The sequence below is a fragment of the Macadamia integrifolia genome, chromosome 8 (assembly GCF_013358625.1).
Source record: "Macadamia integrifolia cultivar HAES 741 chromosome 8, SCU_Mint_v3, whole genome shotgun sequence".
NCBI classification, from domain to species: domain Eukaryota; kingdom Viridiplantae; phylum Streptophyta; class Magnoliopsida; order Proteales; family Proteaceae; genus Macadamia; species Macadamia integrifolia.
The window spans coordinates 6,053,792-6,074,455 of record NC_056564.1 but is presented as its reverse complement, the minus strand read 5'-3'; the positions used below and the strand labels follow the sequence as shown (position 1 = coordinate 6,074,455).

The following is a 20,664-nucleotide window of genomic DNA, read 5'->3' as shown; positions in this document are numbered from 1 at the left end:
CCCCAAAGAGAGATGAACCCATGTCTCCACCATCAATAGCGTTGTGTACGAAACCATATTGCTGCACTGTTCGATTTTCAGAAAAAAGAAAAAACAGAAAGGCTCCTAAATCACAAAGATATGGCTTATCTGGGACAAGTTAAACTCCTCTTATTCGATTACACGCGCCACTGTAGGAGAGAGCTCCTGTCATTTTGGTCCCTTTGCTTGCCTTCAGGCTGTTAGGTGCACATTCCTTCTACTGCAGACAATAAGGGGTGACATGTACCCTCGTCTATCATCAACACCTCTCCATTTCACTCGAACAGTGAAAAATGTGCAGATTCAAAATGGTGGTTCATCTGGTGAGCCAACAAGGTTCCGACAATCTGATGACATCAACCAACCGAGACAATCGATTGAGATTCAGATTCATCCGAGACAGACAGAGGGCTCTTTTGGAACTCGTTCCTGAGTTGCCCACAAGCTGCACTGGCATCAAGGCCTCGTGTCTGACGTATACTTACAGTTATTTTACGAGACTCAAGGGCAGCTGCAAATGCTAGCACCTGTAACCAAAGCTTGTATGGTCATGGTTAATATAATTAAACCATTCATGAAAATTAAAAATAAAATAAAATAAAAAACAACAAAATGTTGAAGTCAGAGAATGTGCAAGCCGATCTATCTCTCTTTCTATTGTCCCAGTAAGTTTATAACCAGTCTCTGCTTCCTTCTAATGGTTTGAACTTCGAAATATAGCAAAATTAGTCCTGACTTAACAAATCCATATTATTCTATGGTTTGCACTAATTGTATGTTTTACGGTTCACTTCCTAATTCTCCCCCTTCCCCCCACAAATTTTTTTTTTTCATCTATTTTTTACTTCAATGAACTTCAAACGCAAATAAACTAGCAATATAAAGGGATGAAGTATTGGGAAAATTAAAATATAAGTATGAAACAAAAGGTATCTACAATTTATATTAAATGTAGGGGTCTTGATGCAGCAGGGAACAGGAGGGGAGGAGAGTTAGTTACAAGTTTCACTGAAACCAACTCTTTCAAGCCCAAAAGATCCAAAAGATATGCAAAAGGACCAAAACTGGCGAATTCCCAGAGAGTTTCTATTGTGCCACACAGTACTCCAAAATGCATGATTTTTTATCCCTCTGGCAGACAGAATGAATATTGACTATACAACTAAATATGTGCCTTTATAAGCTACTTGCATTGAACTAGTCAGTATCAAAGCAAGGTAAGAGTTCTACCATATTCTGAACTTTGAGATTTAGTATATTGATGGACTAGTAGAGTTTACGATTTATTCAGCTCTATATGTTTGAATTTGATAAAGCTTGGTGATATATTTGCAAGCAGCCTTTTCTCTCATCTCAAATCAACGGTATTGTTTGTCCTGGAGGACCTTTATCCTTGAAATTAACCAGAAGTAATACGATGGGTCCACTTTTGAATCTCTGCTGAAATCCAACTACTATGAAGTAAGCAAACTCCTTGGTTTAATGGTCAAAGGCTTTAGATCCTTCATTTCGAGCAGGTACTAGGTACTTTGACACACATCACTTATTCAAGCATCCAAACACCTCCTTAGGTTGTTCCTCCCCATCAACTTCAGGAATATCCTTTCAGAAGAGGATCAAAATCACAGACTCTCTCTGCATGAGGTAACCTTGGGTTCTTGCTCATTATTTTCACACCCTTGAATTTTAACTAGATCATTCTCTAGGAGCTGATTGAAATTAGGGTTCAGAAGGTCCCAGCCATTTCCTGATCCAACTCATGATGGATAAGTCGATTCATTTGTAGAGTGTTTAGGGTTGCGCTATCTAACAACTGATATCTGTGCTCAACACATTTGTCCATCATAAAGTTTAATTGACCCTTCCAACATATCTAAAAAAAATTCCTTTTTAGTACCATCTAAACACATTCAACAATTTCCTCATTAGTACCTTAAAAACCTTTATTCTCCTTTACTTCTATCTCAAGCTCATCATGAGCTCTTACCACTAGCAGTCCTATTTCTTCATACCCAATTAACATCTTAGTAGCTCTACCTCAAAACTTAATAACATCCTAGTATGTCAATCTTAAACAACCTTATTTCCTTCAACTAAAGACAATTTCAGAGCTCTTCAGAAACCATAGCTCTACAAAGACAAATTTCCTGACCTACTGATGCAGATTTGAAGGTCTACTCAAGAAGGAAGAAGAGGGTCGACCCTAGTGGCTGATTGGGTCGAGCAGATGGCCCACGACTTGGGCTATTGATGGGGTTATTAGTTTTAAATTAGTTTCTAATTTTCAAGTCGGTAATTAGTTTCTAATTCCAGCTCTTTTATTTCCTAGTTTACTTTTCCAGATTTAGTAACTAGATGTTAGCAATCTTTATGTCAGTTTTTTAGTAACTTCTCAGTTTCTATTTTATTGTAGCCCCCCATCATTATAAATAAAGTAAAGGGGTCTCACTTTGAGCCCACGATTTATGAAAAAAAAAACAATGCTTCTGCGTTTTGCTCTTTGAGTGTGCTTTGTGTTTGATTAAAGTGTTGGAATTGGTGTTCGATCCAATTGACTCCTTGCGGCATGAAGTCCAAGAGGTTTCTTCAAGTTCTTCTTCTTATTATTTTCAAAGTTATTGCAAGGTTCCTCAAATCAAGTAAGAGATCTGAAACTGTGATTGAATTATCGTTCTGGAAATTTCCAGATTTCTCCCTACCGCCCCTACTATGTTCTGAAGATCCAGCCAGCCGATGGCCCTCCCCTTTTGATCGATTGTTGGGTGTATTGAGAGAGAGGTTCGAGCCTGTTCTCAAGTCAATCAGACCAGGGGATCTTGAGATATGAGTATTTCTCCAATTCTGGTCAATTCTAATCTCTGTCCAGAATGTTGGTTTGAGTTGTTCTGATATTGATGTTTGATTGCTGGTTTATTCTTCATTGAATTGGTATCATTAGCTGGGGATTTAAGTCCTTAAACCCTAGTTGTTTTCAGTTGCAGAATTAGTTAATTTATTGGTATCGATTGGACTGATCTTAGCCTATTTAGTTCAATTCTGTTATTGCACTGTTGTTGTGTTATGGGGTAGTTCTTTGATTAAAAAATCCCTGCAGTTGAGACTTGGTTAGACCCCTACCCTAGTCTACATTACCTACAGTTGAGCCTAAGATGACAAGAAGTAAGCTAATTTCACAACTTAAAATTTGAGGACCCTTTTCAGTTTAATTCCTAAAGCCATCCAACATATACATTCTTTTTCTGTGAATGTGATCATCTTACATAACACCGGCTCTACTAAACATCACCCCAACTAATTGGGTTCAACTTATATTTCACATACAAATTTTACTTATCATCATGAAAAACAGAAGATGAGCATACCGCTTTTTTGTATGGACGCCGGTACTCTGAGTCTTCTATTGGATTGAAAGGTATCAGATTCACATGATGACCACGTCCCCACCCATGAAGCAGTTCTGCAAGTTCAACTGCATGATCTACCTCATCATTAACTCCAGCTGCAAAAATAAAAATTAGATCAATTTTGAAGTTCTTATCTTCTATATGACCCAAAAAAAAAACTTTCGCTAGTTAGAAATTAAATATACCTAAAAGTGCATACTCAAAGGATACCCTCCGGCCAGTTTCTAGGAAGTAGTCCTTGCAGTCCTTCATGATTGCATTCAATGGGTAGGATTTTGCACTTGGAACAATTGTTTCCCGGAGTTTCTGGTTCGGAGCATGTAGGCTAATGACAGGAAGGGAAAAAAAAGAAGAAGAAGAAATAGAATTTATGAGCAGGGAAACTAGAATAGTAACTCACAAGATATAACAATTTCTGAACTTCTCCTTGACAAATTTATTATTATCATGTTGTCAATAGTCAGGCTGGAATAGGTTATATAATTCCAGTCATGTTTTCAAGCTGTTTTCCTTACTATTTTGTCAGAGGTCCTCTCCCTTTACCAGCTCCCCTTTCGTGAGATTGAAACCAGAACTTAGATCTAGTTTTGAACTTTCTGCCAGACCTTGTTACAGAAAATTCCTTTTGATCTTCAAGCTTCTGAATCATTGTGTCTTGGGGTCAATAGGCCTGTGAATCAGCAATGTATCACTGAAAATCCGTGTCAATCCAAGTATTTGGTTGAGTTTCCTCATCTGAAACCAGTTGAGATTTACCACCTTGGCTGTCTATCGTGAGGAAAAGCCACCTTCTTAATTACAATTGAGAAGACAGAATCCTCATAAATAATCACATGTCCATATTGCAAAATTTGTTCTGTTTTACTCCCTCCTTTTTCTTCTTTTGAACCTCATAAACAATTACATGTCCATATTGCAAAAATTGTCCTTCCTCAGTTTTTTTTTTTTTTTTTGGGTGAATGCCTTCCTCTAAGTTAATTTAATGTTTCATTCACAGATTCTGTTTTCTCACTAAAAGGGATCCTAAACCTTCTCAGAAATTACAGAATTGCTATGGAAAACATTATTTTGAGTTTCTTTCACTTTGGTGGGCCCATACAACCAAAAGCAGGGTTTTGTGACTCAGGGTTGCATTAGACGTGCTACCCATCAGCATTCTGTAAACTAATTCACCAGGGGGGGAAAATTCATTCTGATGATTACCTCCACAGAAGTAAAAACAAAGGCCTTTCCCCCATCCCAAATGAAATGAAAATTTAACTCTTAACTCAGAAAAATCAATTCAACCCATTAGCACTTGATAACTGCATTCGAAAAAGAAAAAAAAGAGACAAGAAAAGGATAAACAGTATAACATACGACATTATATGTCTAATAGAAGCTAATGAAAAAAAAGTACCTAACGGCCAATGTCGACTGGAGTTTGTGTGAAGCCAACCTTTTAATTGTGTTTGGAACCCCCACAGTAGAAATCGTTATCATTCTTTGACCAATTTGCACATCCTTCCAACAAAATTGAAAATCCTAGTTTCAATGAGTTTGTGCTCCAAAATAATATTGTTGGCATTCATTAAAAATGCTTAAAATAAGTCTGCAAACTATGTTAACAAAAAATAGGTTTGGATATTATTATCTACAAATTATAAGAGAAAAATATCTCCTAGTTGGCTATAGCACTTCCTAGTAAGATTCTAGGCTTTCAAAGCTCAGAGAAGGAAGTATTGTCAGCATATAAATTATATAACTCCCCAGATTCAACCAGTCACTTGGAGTCTATAAGATATGCCCTGGAGATGCAAACAGATAATTTATAACATATATGTCAAATGATAAAGAATATAGAATCAAGATTTTGAAGATAGGAGTTATGGTGCCCCTCAAAATGCTTGAGTAGGCTTTTTCCCAACTGCTCCATATCTTCTATATTACAATGTTCTGATCGATCCCAGGTAGGGGAAACCCCTAAGAGATCAATGAACACCTTTCTTCAATTCTAGGCAGAATTTTTCCTAGATGCGCATGTCTGTAGAGGTGGAGAACTCTGTAGACAGGCACCCCTAAGTTTTCTACAGGGAAAAATGATGTGGCAATTCCTACTGTCGGACAATTAAGGAATAGAATAAATTGGCTAACTCAATTTGGGTTGAAACTTGACATGTGAGCAGGGAACCTTTTGAGCCTCAACTGAACTGCAATGTGGCAGGAACTAGGTGCCTGTCCATGGATTCATTCCCAGACTGCCATCAGGAACCCTGTGCCAATCCATCTACATTAAGGTATTCTGCTATTTCCGTGAGAGATGGATGATTGAAGTTCAAAGCAATGGCATCCTCATTGATACTCACAATGCCTATCCTTTCTGATTGTAACATAAACAAAGATTTTTACCACCTTATCAAAGTGATGCTCCTGAGGGCCACCTGGTGCTTCAAAGAGATGCCTTCCATTTGCCTCTAAACAATGTAGGAATGACTATTTCAACATTTGCTTTGGGAGTAGGATCAAGAACTTGAATCGTAACGATGTGCTATATTATTCGACCCATTGGGGGCCGATCTATTCCATCATATATATGGGGCAGTGAAGGATTTTCTTTTTCTAACCATTAAGGGCCGATGTATTCTAACCTAATTGATGGATCATTTGTCTTTCTACATAAATTTCATTTACCATGTGTTTTCTCTTTCCTCCAACTCCTAAAACTAACCAATAAACTTTATCTTCATATAGGATAAAATAATAGGTTCTTTAAATTGGTTGTCAGCCTGGACACACTTAAGCAGCAATAATTCCAATACATGCTAATGAATCCAAGAGGAGAGAACACCAATGAAAGGGTCATGCTCTTTAAAGAGTAATCTTTTACATGCATCACAAAGACTTGGTAAGTCAGTATGACCTAGAATGATGAATGATAAGGCCCATTACATATTTTTAGCATATCTCATACGCAGAAGTAGATGCTAAAGCAAATTGACAGAATGAGAAAGCACCACGACTAGCAATTTTCCGTTGAGAAACAGTGTACACTCTTCTGCTTCTAGTTTGTTTTGCACCCAAGTGCCCAAGGATATCTGACATCTGATTAGTCACACAAGATTACCAAATGCATTAAGTGTAGAATATGTTTATAGGGACATAAAATCTTCATGTCACAAGATCTATGATTTTTATCACTAGGTCATGCCATCTGATCTTTCACCAGCTTCATGAAAGAAATCAAGGCAGAACCATAGGTGTACGAAAGAGTTAAAGACAGACCTTATTCAAGCATCGATGTGCTTCTAAAACTGCCTTCAGATTCATCATTGGCTCGCCCATTCCCATAAACACAACATTTGACACCCTGTGCTTGAAAAGCTCCCCTATAGCCAGGACCTACAAAAATAAAATGCAGATACTGAAGTTACTGAGAATTAAAGATGATGATGATGTATGAGATATCAAAAAATAGACCCAGAAAAATACTTCAGATGACCTGTTCAACAATTTCATGAGACTGAAGGTTCCTTGAAAACCCTCCTTTCCCAGTAGCACAAAATGAGCAACGCAATGGACAGCCCACCTGGATATTTTACGTAGAGTACAGAAAAGAAAGTTGTTGTGAAAACAAGATACTACAAAACTTGGAATCTATATCATTACCAGGAAATCTTTTTCTACTGGTCATGTTCTTCATTAAAAATTGCTACCTGTGATGAGACACATGCAGTCAAGCGTTTAGAACCTTTATCATCTTCAACTGGTATCCCAACAGTTTCGATTACTCTGTTGTCTTGAAGTTTTATCAATATCTGCAATGATCAGAAATGGCCAAAAACAAACATAAGGTAGAAGTACTCACACACATAGAACAACGTGAACAAGTTAGATTTCCATCTGATGAAGTGCACTTTTTTCTTCCCAAAAAAAGAGATGTTTATAACATCTGCCACACTGACTATCTCCCCATATTCAGAGATGTTGCTTACAACAAAAGAGAAGAAGCCCTGGTGTCCTTATCACTTATGAAGGAAGGGAGATAAAAACTTGGGAGACTACAGGAACATGCTTGGCTCTTCTCATCACTAGAGATCTTTTTTCAATGTGAACAATTGTTGTAAGCAACATCAATAGTCACGCATACTGAAAATCTTACATTATGGGGAGATAGTCAGTGTGTTATCTGCTAGGAGGAGGATCTGATGGTAACACTCGATACCCACCACCTTTTCTGAATCTATATAAACCACTCTCCACCATTGCAGTGGGATGAACTGATTCCTTTCAGACTAATTCAGTTTCATGCTCACCCAGGTGACAAATGATAACTACCGCATCAGTTTCCAAACTAATTACAATCTTAAGGCTTCCAGTTCCAAAGGAATCAGACGACCAGCAACGAAAGAAAGAGTTAAGTGATAATTTAAGTCATTGTCATGACCTCAAGCAATTACAGTACCAGTGCATTAACTTGAATTTAAGCCAGTCGATAAATGGAAGTAACAAGAATAACGCCCTGACCTTAACAGTGCCATCAGCTGCAACAACAGCACGGTGAACAGGCGACCTGCCGACTCTCCATCCCGCTTCGTTAAGATCATTCCGGAAGGCCTTAGGCACTACTCACCAAATTTCCACAAACCCAACAATAAGTTTAAATTCCGGTAAATAAAAAAATTGAGTTGAGAGTTTTTGTAATGATGAAGAAGGAAGCAGACAATGACTCACGGTGACTGAAATCCTCAATTTCCTTAGCCTTAGTCTTATATAGAAGATGATAGAGTTGTTTTCCTCGATAACGTTGCTGATAACCATTGCGCTAGTTCAAATTAATACGATATAGAAAAATAAATAGAACAATCACGATTGCTACAATCTAACCTGGCCGAAGTCGAGGGCGAGCTGCTGAAGCTCCTCCTCGGACATGCCAAGGAGAACGCGGGAGCCTACATTAGGGATTCGTGCAAGCGAAGGCGAGGGGATGGAGACGGTGGGCGTCGGCGAGGACGGAACAGAAATGGAGATATTGGAGAAGGAGCGTGAGCGGACAGCGCGTGCCAGAGGAGTTGAGCACATGTGCTGAAGCAGCGCCATTGGAGTTTTAGCTTTGAAAGCGCCACAGTATCACTACACTTCTACTTCTGACTTCTCACTTTCCCATTGCCAGAGTAGAACGGACGAGAAGCCGAGCACATCTGGGAGGATTTTCACAGAAATACAAATAACAAGTCTGCCACAGATAGGGGAATGGGATGACGATCCGATAAGGCGGCAGCTTTCAACGTCTTTGCCAGCTCTAATGTCAGTGCCGTGACCTGTTGTCACGGTTTAGATGCCGTAACCTAGACTTACGACTTCAACCATTAGAAAAAAAAAAAACCCTGGAGTTACGACTTATCAAATTTAAGGACATTTGCCAAAAAACGGAGAAACCTCTTTCACGGGACGAATTTAAAAATCGGAATGGAATGACTGATCCGACTAGGAATCGATGGATGGTTACCCCGATTTCTGCCCATTCTTTGAACCGACAGTTTCAAAACTCTGAACCTGTTATCGAATCCACCGGAATCGATCGGAATTGGCCGCTTCTGAGGATCCGCACGATCGCATCCAGGAACGAAGCGATAATTCTACCTAGTTTGGATCATAATCCAAGGAGTGTGATCCCGTTCCAAGCTCTCATCCCACCATCCTACTCTTCCAAGTCTCAACAAACAAATGATGCATAAAGAGAATGGTAAAATGAAGATAGTGATTTCATAGTCTAGACCTTCTTGCAATAATGATAGTGAGACAGTTGAGCATGTTTTACTTCATTGCCTTTTTGCTCAACAGGTTTGGTTTGTTTTTTTATGCTTCTTAGCGACCCTGTTACATTTGGAGTGGGGTCTTGTAGAGTGGATTTTTCACTGGGGTATGCCTTCAGGTTTTACTAAGAGAGCGAAAAAATGCTTCGTCGCCCATGCCATTATCCTTTAGAAGATTTGAAAGAGAATAAATGCCATGGCCTTTCGGTGTTTCATGCACCCCTTCTCCACTAGGTTGCATATGGTTTATTGTTTGGTTACAGAGGCCCTTGTAGTCTTTGCTTTTGCGCCCCCTTCTGCATCGTCTCTTGCACCTATCCTAACGTCCTCCATCGTTTTGAATGCTTTATTTTCAAATAGGTCTCGGGCTATGGGATCGGGAGATCTAGTTCTTGATTATAGTGGGCACCTCTATATAATAATTACTGACCATGGATTTCCTTTGTCTCCTTTTGTGGGGGAAGCTTTAGCTCTTCCATAGGGTCTCAAGGCTGCCGTTGCTGATGGCCTTCAACGGATGTCCTTCTTCTCAGATTGCTAGGGTTTGATTCACTGCTTCATTGATGAGTTCTCCCCACCACCAGTTGAAGCTTCAAATGTTGTAAACAATATTAGGTGTCTTCTTTGGTCCCTTGAGGCTTTTTCTTGTTTCTTATTAATAGAGATTAGAATGTTCATGCCCATGCTATTTTTAAATGGGCCTTGCTCTACGCTCGTTTTGGTACATGAAGACACATTTCCAGATGACCTCCTAAGCGTTGTAGCTTCTTTTTTGCCCAATGTGGTTAATGAATCCCCTCCTTAAAGGTTAGTAGGTTAATATGCTACAATGCAGGATTTCTTGACTACTTTCCAAATAAGGATGTGAATTTGTAATCGAAACCGTTTACCAAAATCGAACCGATCCGTTTACACCGAAACCGTAAAACCATTTAGTAAATGGTGCGATTATGGTTTCAAGTTTCAGGCCGATTAGCTAAATGGGTCGGGTCGATTTTAACCGCGGAACCCATTGGTTTCAAACCGAATTAAAACCGTTTAAAACCTTTTAAACCGATCCGATTAATCCGTATAACAATTAAATAAAGAAATGGCAGTAATCCGTATAACAATTAACAATTAAATTAAGTGCACATCCTACTTTGGTATGGTTTATTGCAATTCAGTTCAAGTTTAGGCTTTAAATCATGAACTTGTAATCCATATGTGTTACTATGTTATTATGTTATCATAGATGAGATATTTTGGCTGAACCACCTGTCATTTTAATATTTTATGCTGTAGAAGGCTGGATTTGGATGTCGTATGATAATAGTTCTAAATGTTTGAGAATGACCATGCAAAGAAATAGCATTAGATTATCAAATTAAGACATACCATCGTTAATATAGAATCTCTTATTTGTGGTTATCAATTATTTTTTGATAAGCTTATGATCTTCAGTTTAGAGATGGTTGCAAGTTATATCAAACCGATTGTGAACCGTTTTACAAACCGTATGGAATAAACCGAAATCGAAACCGTTTAAAACCGTGAAATCGACACTATTAAGAAACCGTGGAAATCAAAACCGTTTACTAAACGGTCACGGTTTCAGAAAGTGTAATCATTTAGTAAATGGTGCAGTTATTGTTTTAGTCAAATAAATGTGAACCAAACCGATCCACACCATTTAAACCGAAACCAAATCGATTAACACCTTTATTTCCAAATAGCTAACATGGTAAAATAAAGGTGTTTGGATGTCTAGTTTTTTTTTTTCCCTATATTGTTTTATTCCCACTCCAACTCCTAACAAAATTCCACTGATTTTGATAGGATTCTTATACGAAAATAGAGGGAATGTGATCAAATTTCATAAGGTAAAAGGATTGCTACATGTTGACCGATGCTCCAACACGAGAGAGAGGGGGGGGCTCTACTAGAGGATTGGAGGGATTGAAATCGTCTGCAATTCCGATCTCGTACAATTCCGTGTAATACCACCTTCAGGTGGTGACACGTGTATTGATACCAATACAATGGTCCAGATCTGGTACAACTAATAAAACATTAAATCAGTGAAGAGGCGTTTAAATCAGATCTGGACCATTGCATTGGTATCAATACATGTGTCACCACCTGAAGGTGGTATTGCACGGAATTGTACAAGATCAGAATTGCAGACGATTTTTTTCCGGATTGGAGAGGTTCTGGACGCACTCTTCTGGGATCTAGATCCTCTCCAACCCCTAGACCCTCTAGCGTGCTTCTGAAGGTTGGAGAGGATCCATTCACAGTCTATAGTCTACACACAAGCACAACCCACTCACACACTCTCTCTCTCTCTCTCTCTCTCTCTCACACACACACACACACAAAACTCCATCCGTTTGTGAAACCAATCGCTATGGAGTTGTCAATTACATAAAAGTGACAATTCGGGTAATTGACAATTCGTGAGAACAAAACCAATTACACATTTTTATCCTCACCCCCCCCCCCCCCCAATAGAGGGAAAAATATAAATATATATATATATATGCCCCAAGACACAGGAGCACAAGGCCGCATATGCTGGTGCATCCTGGTTTACCAATGCCCCAAGGCTTAAATGGTTCGATTTTGGTTTTAAAATTGAAATCGTGATTTGATTTTGGTTTTAAAGTTTAATAGTTGATAAACCATTAAACCGATTAACATATACTTAGTAAGTTTAAGTCATTCAATGTTAAGTTTACATACATCTCAATAAAAAAAAAAAAATTACATCAAATAATTATTAATAAAAACATATAACAAAAAACAATTCAATTCAATGTTATAATTTACATCCATTTTACTACAAAATTTAAAGGTAAAAAAATTGTTTGGATAAAAAATTAGAAAACATAAAAAAATCGTTTAAACCGAAACCATTTATAAATGGTTTCGATTTTAATCTATGAAACCGTTACTAAATGGTTTGGTTTTAGTTTCAACTAAAAATCTTGCATTGAATTGAATTGAACCATATACACTGAAACTGAACTGATTAACACACTTAGTCCATATATTCATTGTACAACTTTATGTATTTCCTATGCTGAATTAGAAAGAAACAGAAAAGAAGTGGATTCCATTGTAGCATGGAGATCCTCCAAATGATAAAACGCTGACTTATATTGGAGCAATATTGGAGGTGATCTATCATTTGGGTTGACGGATACCATGTGGATATCACTACATGTATGTGGTAAGCAGCCGTAGTGACTACTGAGTGGGATAAGTGATCTTTACAATGGTGATGAGGAGGCACAAACCCCAACTTATTGCTTGAGGTGACTTCCAATTAGGATCCTACTGTCACTGTTCTAGATCGATACCAATTAGGATATTTTTTTCTTTTATTAATATTTAGTACTTTCTATCCTTGGATTATTCTAACGGATCAGTATTGGATCGGTCAAGTTTGAGATTGAAAACGGTTAAGACCGATTTGATCATGATGAATCGACCGATCCCAATCTGAGATTACGAGCCATGGTTTTGGGAATTTGATAGCACCATTCTGGAAAAGAACTCTCTTGTGGGAGCCAAGCTATTAAGGAGGTCCAAGAAAAACCCATAGTTGCTGAAGAAGCATTTCCCTCAATTTTTGTTAAATAAAAGATTCATTCAAAACAAAAACAAAAACAAAAAGATTTGCAGAAAGAGGTGAGGGGAGGGGAGAGGAGAGAGAAAGAGAGAGCTCAGACATTGAGTAAGAGGGTGGTTATGCAATCGGTCTCCATCGATTCCAATTCAGTATCTATTTGAATCATCTCGGAATTGACTTGTGCCTATCGGCCTGGGTTGATCTCAAGCTAACACTACCATGTTTGAGGACCCTTGAATGCTGTGTTTGGTATATATTCTCATAATAGAATTTGAATCTAGAACATTTTCTGATATCTAATTTTATTTTATTTTTTCTTCTGTTTTTTTGGCTTCCATGTGTTCTAGACCTAAAATCTATTCATAGATTTCATATCAAACAAAACCTTAAATTCATTAACCATTTCTCCATTAAGAATGTTACCTGTCCTTTGGACAAGGAATCTGATTTACCAATCCAAAAAAGGAGGAATCCATAACAGGAAGTGGGAAGAGAACTCTAAAAAGTCAACATGATTCCGCACTCATTGTTTTCTTAATTTTCTTCTACAATGGTAACCTCTCTCTCTCTCTCTCTCTCTCTCTCTCTCTCTCATTTGCTCTTTTCTTGGTCATAATCAGCGGCAATGATGAGAACAGAGACAAAGAAATCCAATATCGTCAGGCACTTCTCCAATCCCCACGAATGGAAACACACATGTAAAGCTAGTGGAATCATTTCAAAAAGGCAAAAGAAACCCAGATGGGATAAGTGGATAAAAAGGATTTTCATCTATGTAAAATCAGTTACACCACCTCTCATTTCTATTCTCATAAACTAAGGACCCCCTTCTTCCCAAAGATAATATGAATCCCGTTACAGACTTTGTTGGTAAACCTCTTTTCTTAATTTACTCATGTTCCTCAGATTCTAGACACAACAAGCATAACATGATTACATATGGTTGACTTCGAATACATTGGCCAAAACAAGAACTATACATCAATCGAACAATTTCAGGTACACTACATACCTGAGTTCCTGAAATTTCTCTCATTGGGAACGATTACAAGTGAATCAAGTTATTTCCTTGGCTTTCAAGCGTAAAGGGGTGAAGCAGATGGCCTGGGATAAGCAGCTGCTTTCCGATTAGAAACTTCATCTGCACTTCTTCTGCGGGACTTGGCTCCACCCATGGAGTAGTTTTGCCGTTTTGGGTTGTCCCCATTCTGAGTACTTACATCTTTGGTGTCTTGAAGCTGCTCCAATGCTGTTACCACCTCATCCATGTTTGGCCTTAACTTGGCTTCTGTGGAGAGACATTGGAGATCAAGGTCTGCTACCTTTTGGGCTCCATTCAATGAGTACTGCCCTTCCAGACGTGTGTCTAGAACACGGAAAAGTTTACGTTTGTTTGTCAAACAAGGCTTGGCCCATTCCACTAGTTTGTGCTCTCCAGATGGCCGGTTTTTGTCTATAGCTCGTCGACCTGATAACAGTTCCAGGAGAACAACACCAAAGCTGTATACATCGCTCTTGGCAGTAAGATGACCTTCAAAAGAAGAAATTCAAACTGAAGATCAGAAGGATGGACACATCATAGCAACCTGAGCTAAACATCAAAATACACAGCTACCTGTAGCCAGAAATACCTCATTATACTTAAAAATATTTAATGCTAAAAGATCAAGTGTAACCAAGCAAACTAAAATTTGCAGAATAGGTAAATACAAGAGCAGATTGAGATCATGCATTTTCAGTAATTTCACCTCCACATTCTATAAGGGTTGCATGTGTAAACATTTCCTCTTGCCAAAAAAAGAAATGATCAATCTTTCTTTTTGCCCAAATATTTTGACAAAAATTAAGAAAAGATGAGTTGGCCAAGCTTGTTCTACCGTTGGATTAGAACCTGAGATGTCAAACCCATGTGCTATATAACCTTCTTCCTAAATTGTTTATAAACATAGTGATTAGATTACAACTACCCTTCATGCCAAAGCAATAGAAGAAGCTAGGTCTGGAGTCTGGATCGGAGTGAACTCCCAAGGAGTTGGGAGGTAATGACATACAATTGGCAGCCATCTCCAAACAATTGCGCTCTGTGACGTCTAATTATAAAATTGAGTCAGGCTGGGGTTTTCCATTTAAACGATTAAGTATCAATACCATATAAAGCTTCCAGCTCTCCATTTATAACTCAGATAAAGCAGGTCAAGTCCAGAATCTAAAACCAGGTGCACACAACTACCTGTTCCAAAAAATCAGGAGACATTTACTTACAAAAATAAAAAGGACATTGCATAATCAGGTTCTGTTTTTGTTTAGCCACTCTTAAAAGCAGGTGCATCAACTGCTGCACCAACAAAATAACACAAAAAATGAAGTGCATAGAAACCAGGCAAGTTCACATGAATTGGAAATTCTTTCAAAACGGCACATAACATGCAAATATGACGGCAAACGTAAGATGAGTGACTTTAATACCTGTAGCCAGGTACTCTGGAGCTGCATATCCATAGGTCCCCATGACTCTAGTAGAGACATGGCTCTTATCACCAGTTGGACCATCTTTGGCCAAACCAAAATCAGAAAGTTTTGCATTGTAGTTCTGTCAATTTAATTTTCCAAAAACAGGTTAAGGTTTGGCTGATATTGGTCTACTAAAATCATGAAAAACATTTGAATCAGTTAAATGCATCAATATTGAGAAGTGTAAGTAAAATGTGGTTCACAGATTTCATACCGAATCTAGAAGAATATTAGAAGTCTTGAAATCACGATATATAACTTTTGTCTCAGCACCATGAAGAAATGCAAGCCCCTTTGCAGCATCAAGAGCAACCTTCATGCGGAGGTTCCAAGAAAGTGGTTGGAAGTAAGAACCCCCTGTTTCAGAAACAGCCAAATCCATCAGTCACAGAAGGATAAACCAATGAGGTGACTGGCATTACATAAGTTTCTCTAGTGAATGGAAAATGGCTCCCCAAACCAAAACAAAAGAAAGAGGTGGGAATTATTAAAGTTCACAGGTACGGATATTAGGAACTCACTCCTGAACAGATGATTCTCCAAACTTCCACGGGCCATAAATTCATACACTAAAAGCCGGTGTTCATCTTCTAAGCAGTAGCCAATCAATTTTACAAGATTGGGATGATACAGCTGCCCCAAATAGTTAACTTCTGCCTGTATATTAACAGGTACAACCAAAAGAAATAAATTTCCATCTAAATAGTCCAATGTTCATTGCACATAAACAACCTGAGGTTTGCAAGAAAATAGTAGGAAATAAGACAACTAAAGAAACTTATGTAAGTGTTGGCTGGCAGGTTCAACAAGGACAATACAATACTAGAAAAGCATCAACAGGTAGTCAAATCCCAGTGTCTATAGCTTCCTTTCATGTTCAATTCTACCAACCACTCCAATATAAAGATGTAATGTCCAAAGTAAGAAGATGAATCAGATCTCCAGAAATGGGAAAATAATACTAACCAACCATTCTCTGTGGCCCTGGAAACTTTCTTGCTTGAGCCTTTTAACAGCGATAACGATTCCACTGCCAGGCTTGGTAGCTGTAAATGCATGTTCATCTATCCACCCCTTAAAGACCGAACCAAATCCCCCTTCTCCCAGGACACTATCAGGTCGGAAGTTTCTGGTGGACATTTTGAGTTCGCCAAAGCTAAAGCTCTTTAAATTAGTGGACTCCAAAATCTCACACTCACTCCGAGGGGTTTGAGGCACGGAAACAGAGGAGACCTTGCTAATTGTACCACTTAGTTCAGTTCCATCTTTGCTAACATGCTTTGAATTCACCCCTGCACAATGAGCAATACATTTTGATATCACAAAAGGAGTGGGAAATTCATCATCTGGTCACTAACAAATTAATCTCTGATAGAAGAATCAGCGGATGTCAAAGAAAAACTCTACACCAAAACCCAATTTCAGTTATGTATCAAGAAATGCATCAGCCAGAAATAAATCTTGGGAGGGACTACAAAAATCCCTTGGAAACAAAAGAGCTTACCAGGATAAAAACAATCATGTCGAACAAAATTGGTGCTAAAAACAAACTGAAAACTACAAGGAAATGATTAAAAAAATGGAACAGCTAAAAGGGACGGTTAGGGGAATTTTTTCCATATCAGACATGGCCAGGAAAATTCAAATTAAACTCCAAAGACGCATATAGGCTTCGGAGTTCCATCAATTAAACCCTCCGACACAAACACGAATGAAATCATGAAAATCCACAAGGATCCAGCTCCGTCTGGGCAAAAAATAATAAGGAAAAAAGAAACCCAGCAAAACCAGTTCGTTAAAAAGATCAAAATTCGCATTTCAAGCAAAAATACTGCAAGCAAAGCTCAGTACATCAATACCTGTGTTAGATGGACTACTCTCTGCCTTGATTCGAGAGCTCCAGCAAGCCCCCATGGACACAAAACACAAAAGGAAGTCTCCTTCTTTCGGACTGTCTCTTCTCCCTAAAGATCAGTAGAACAAGGGTTTCAGGTACAATTAGAGAAAAAAAAAAAAACCAAAGCAGATCCGTGAAGCAACGCGGGTCTAGTATGAACGCAAACTTTGTCTGTAAAATTAGATAACAATCTCAAATACAACTTCCCCGATTGATTGTTTTGACTGCAGGTTTAAATTAGAGAACCTTCAATAGAAGGAAAATCAAACACGAAAAAATAGAAAATAAGCACCTCCTCGTCAGCGGATTGAACGAGGGTGAACGAGGGACTGGAGAGCGAATTACAAGAAAAAGATGAGATTACTTTCTTCCTTCAGAAAACGGAACCGAAGGGAAAAGAGAGAGAAGAAAGGATAAAAAGTCACGGGATAAGCTTTTTCGTTGGGTTTCTCGGGAACTCTTTAAGACCTTCCAGGAGAGGGAGAGAGAGAGTGTGTGCATTGACTTGGTTTAAACTTTAAAGCTTCGGTTATTTTCTTTTCTGCAACCATAGACACAAACGCAGACACGAGAAGACCGGAAGAGATAAATGCAAGAGTGAGTGAAAGAGAGAGAGAGATCGCACTTAATGGCGGGCTGGTCCCGTCCCGCTCAAATCTTTCTCGCCCTTACGGAATCTCTTCTTTCTGGCTGCGGTGTTTCTAACGTTCGATTGCCCAATTGTTGTGCCGTTTCGGTTTCGGTTTCGTCTCACACCCAATGGATGGTGTGAGATTGTCACAGGAGATCATGGCCCACGAGAGGATCTGACCTCATTTTTTTTCACTGATTTACATACTTGATATTTGAAGTACATGATTCATGTTATGTTGATGCTCCAATACGCACTCTCATTGCCCCTTACATAACGTGACCAAGTACCGAATTATTGCCTATATATCTTTCTCAATCTTTAAAAAGGGAAATGACATCCAACGATTCAACTTCCATTCATATTTATTTAAGCAAGAGAATTCTGTCGGTCAAGTGTAAGAAATACCAGACAGTGGACCAATGGAAGAGCACATAGGAGCATATTCAGTGTACGTCCATGGGCGACATTGCGATCTTCACACTCTGCACAATTTGGGTGTTTCTTGCATCAGATGAACAATATTTTTTTTTCCTATTTATAATTTGTTTGTGGGAAAAAATCTCTAACCACAAGCATGACTTTGAACGTGGATCAATAAAAGTGCACCTTGAAGCATCAATTGGGTGGGAATTTTTTTAACCTAAGTTTTATCTGGTTCTCGTTCTAATCACACTTGATCATACTCAAAGTGAAAACATCAATAGCAAACCCATCTCGATGAATAAGACTTTTCGGATGGAATAGAGTGGATTCAAAATTAGTATATCGCTTTTTACCATAACTAAAGTGAAAAAAATATTTCTGCTTTCCATAACTGAAGATCTCTTTAATAATGCTAAAAGAAAATTCCTAAATTTTTTCAATCGTTTCTAGTAATATATTAACTTGTACAATCTTTAATTTTGGGAATTTTTTTTTTTTAATCTTTAATCTTCAATGCTATTTCTTGCTTAGAATCTATTGAATTATATTGTAATCTTTGTTCATCGAAACTTGGTTGAGAAAAATTATTTTTCAATCATTTCAAGTGGATAATTTTACTCTTATTCGAAGAAATTATCTTTGTGAAAATAAAGAATATTTACGGAAGCCAATATTTCTATTGATCTAGGTGTTGTTTCTTTATCATTTTGAGTGAAATCACTGATTAGCCCTTGTTATAGCATTGATGAATCTTTCAGATTAATTTGGGCTACATGTTATAAGAAGAAAAATATTGTCCAATCACATGCACCAATGCGAGGGTCAAAGAAAGGACGTGTAAGGGGCATGATCAGGATGGAATTTTTCATTTTGTTGGGGTTAAGAATATCATTTCAAGTGACTATGTCCAGGCGCATGTTGCATTTGATTAGGCAGCCTGCTATTTTTCATATGTTATTGAGACTTTTTAATTAATGAAATGATATTGATACGGTTGAAAATGGAGAATTAAAATAGAGAAAAAGATCCTTAGGCTGTCCACTTTAGGTATACCTTCCCATAGGATTTTATTTATTTATTTATTTTCTCTCTTCTCTTTGACTATTGTGGTTTCTATTCAGTGTATTATCATAGTAGTGTGGGAGATTCCTTTTATATTAGTGCACTCTTCTATGTTACTTGCTCAAATAACCCTCTTCCTAAATAAAAAATTGATGAAAAATAACTCATTTAAATTGTTATGTTAGGCTCTTGGCAACTCTCCAATAAAGTTTATTTTCTGGTTTCTTCTAAGCCAAGCAAAAATTAAAATAAAAACAAAAATAAAACAAAACAAAACAGAACAGAAGGAAAACCAAAACAGTAGCTGTATATATTCCATTTATTTATTTATGAGAGAAGTCTCTCTCAGAAAGTGGCATAGCCTACCCTTCTCCGATGATTTTTTTTAATAATTCTTTTGAGAGAGAAAAAAATGAATAACTCTTTTGTGAGGAGGCATAGGTTACCCTCTTTGCTATTGTAGTCGTCTCCAAAATTTATTTATTTAGCCCATTGACATAAGACTAAGAAAATATATACTATGTCTCGCATTTCAAGATTTTTCTTACTCTTATTTGATAAGACCCAGGCATGAAAACATGAGTCATATATATATATATATATATATATATATAGAGAGAGAGAGAGAGAGAGAGAGAGAGAGAGAGAGAGAGAGAGAGAGAGAGGGGCACCCTCTCGAAACTTGGTGCCCTAGGCAGGAGGCCTAAGAGGTCGCGATCTATGGTCCCTTCATCTTTTATGATTTTTGTAAGGCAAATATGAAGAGAAAGGAATGGAATGTAGGCTCTCTACATTGTTAGGACTTAATCTTGAGACATCATTTGACAATATTTCGTTTTTGTCATTTTTGTGTTTTTTTGTTTCTAAAAATGGAGAAACAGCCTAAAAAGTATTTGATAAAGTTGTTCTGCTTCATGCATTTTTAGAAACATAAATCAAAATTTATATCTATTTACATTTCTATAAATGATTTTGATGAAATAAATCGGACATATTTCATCGTTTCTATAAACGAATTTGAGAGAAAAAAAAAAAAAGGTTGTTGTGCCTAATAAATCTATTAATTATTTAAATATAAAAAAAGGCAACCGAACCCTCTCTCCCTTTTGGGCATCCGATAATACTATTGAGTTTTTTAGTGGCATTATATCTGCAAAAAAAGTTTTGAAAAACAAGTTTATCAAACACCAAAAAATATGTTTTGTTTCAAGAAACGTGAAAAACCATTCTATAAAAAGCATAAACGTTATCAAACAATGCCTAAGTTTTCCTTCAATTATGAACCCTTCTCCATTGGTGATGTG

The 20,664-nt window shown here is 37.7% G+C and overlaps 2 protein-coding genes across 2 annotated transcripts; both read right to left on the bottom strand.

Moving 5' to 3' along the window:
• Positions 1-25: 25 nt before the first annotated feature.
• LOC122085500 (probable dual-specificity RNA methyltransferase RlmN) lies at positions 26-8,666 on the bottom strand. The gene is made up of 10 exons (XM_042653957.1): positions 8,289-8,666; positions 8,136-8,211; positions 7,929-8,026; positions 7,118-7,219; positions 6,904-6,990; positions 6,687-6,803; positions 4,825-4,928; positions 3,611-3,750; positions 3,384-3,520; positions 26-548 (listed from the first exon to the last, which is right to left on the bottom strand). The coding sequence occupies exons 1-10, from the start codon at positions 8,499-8,501 to the stop codon at positions 378-380; spliced, it is 1,245 nt and encodes a 414-aa protein (XP_042509891.1). The 5' UTR covers positions 8,502-8,666; the 3' UTR covers positions 26-377.
• A 4,918-nt stretch (positions 8,667-13,584) lies between these two features.
• LOC122087306 (receptor-like cytoplasmic kinase 176) lies at positions 13,585-17,851 on the bottom strand. The gene is made up of 7 exons (XM_042656386.1): positions 17,534-17,851; positions 17,204-17,308; positions 16,311-16,636; positions 15,866-16,001; positions 15,559-15,701; positions 15,300-15,423; positions 13,585-14,364 (listed from the first exon to the last, which is right to left on the bottom strand). The coding sequence occupies exons 2-7, from the start codon at positions 17,256-17,258 to the stop codon at positions 13,910-13,912; spliced, it is 1,239 nt and encodes a 412-aa protein (XP_042512320.1). The 5' UTR covers positions 17,259-17,308; positions 17,534-17,851; the 3' UTR covers positions 13,585-13,909.
• Between the last annotated feature and the right edge of the window lie 2,813 nt (positions 17,852-20,664).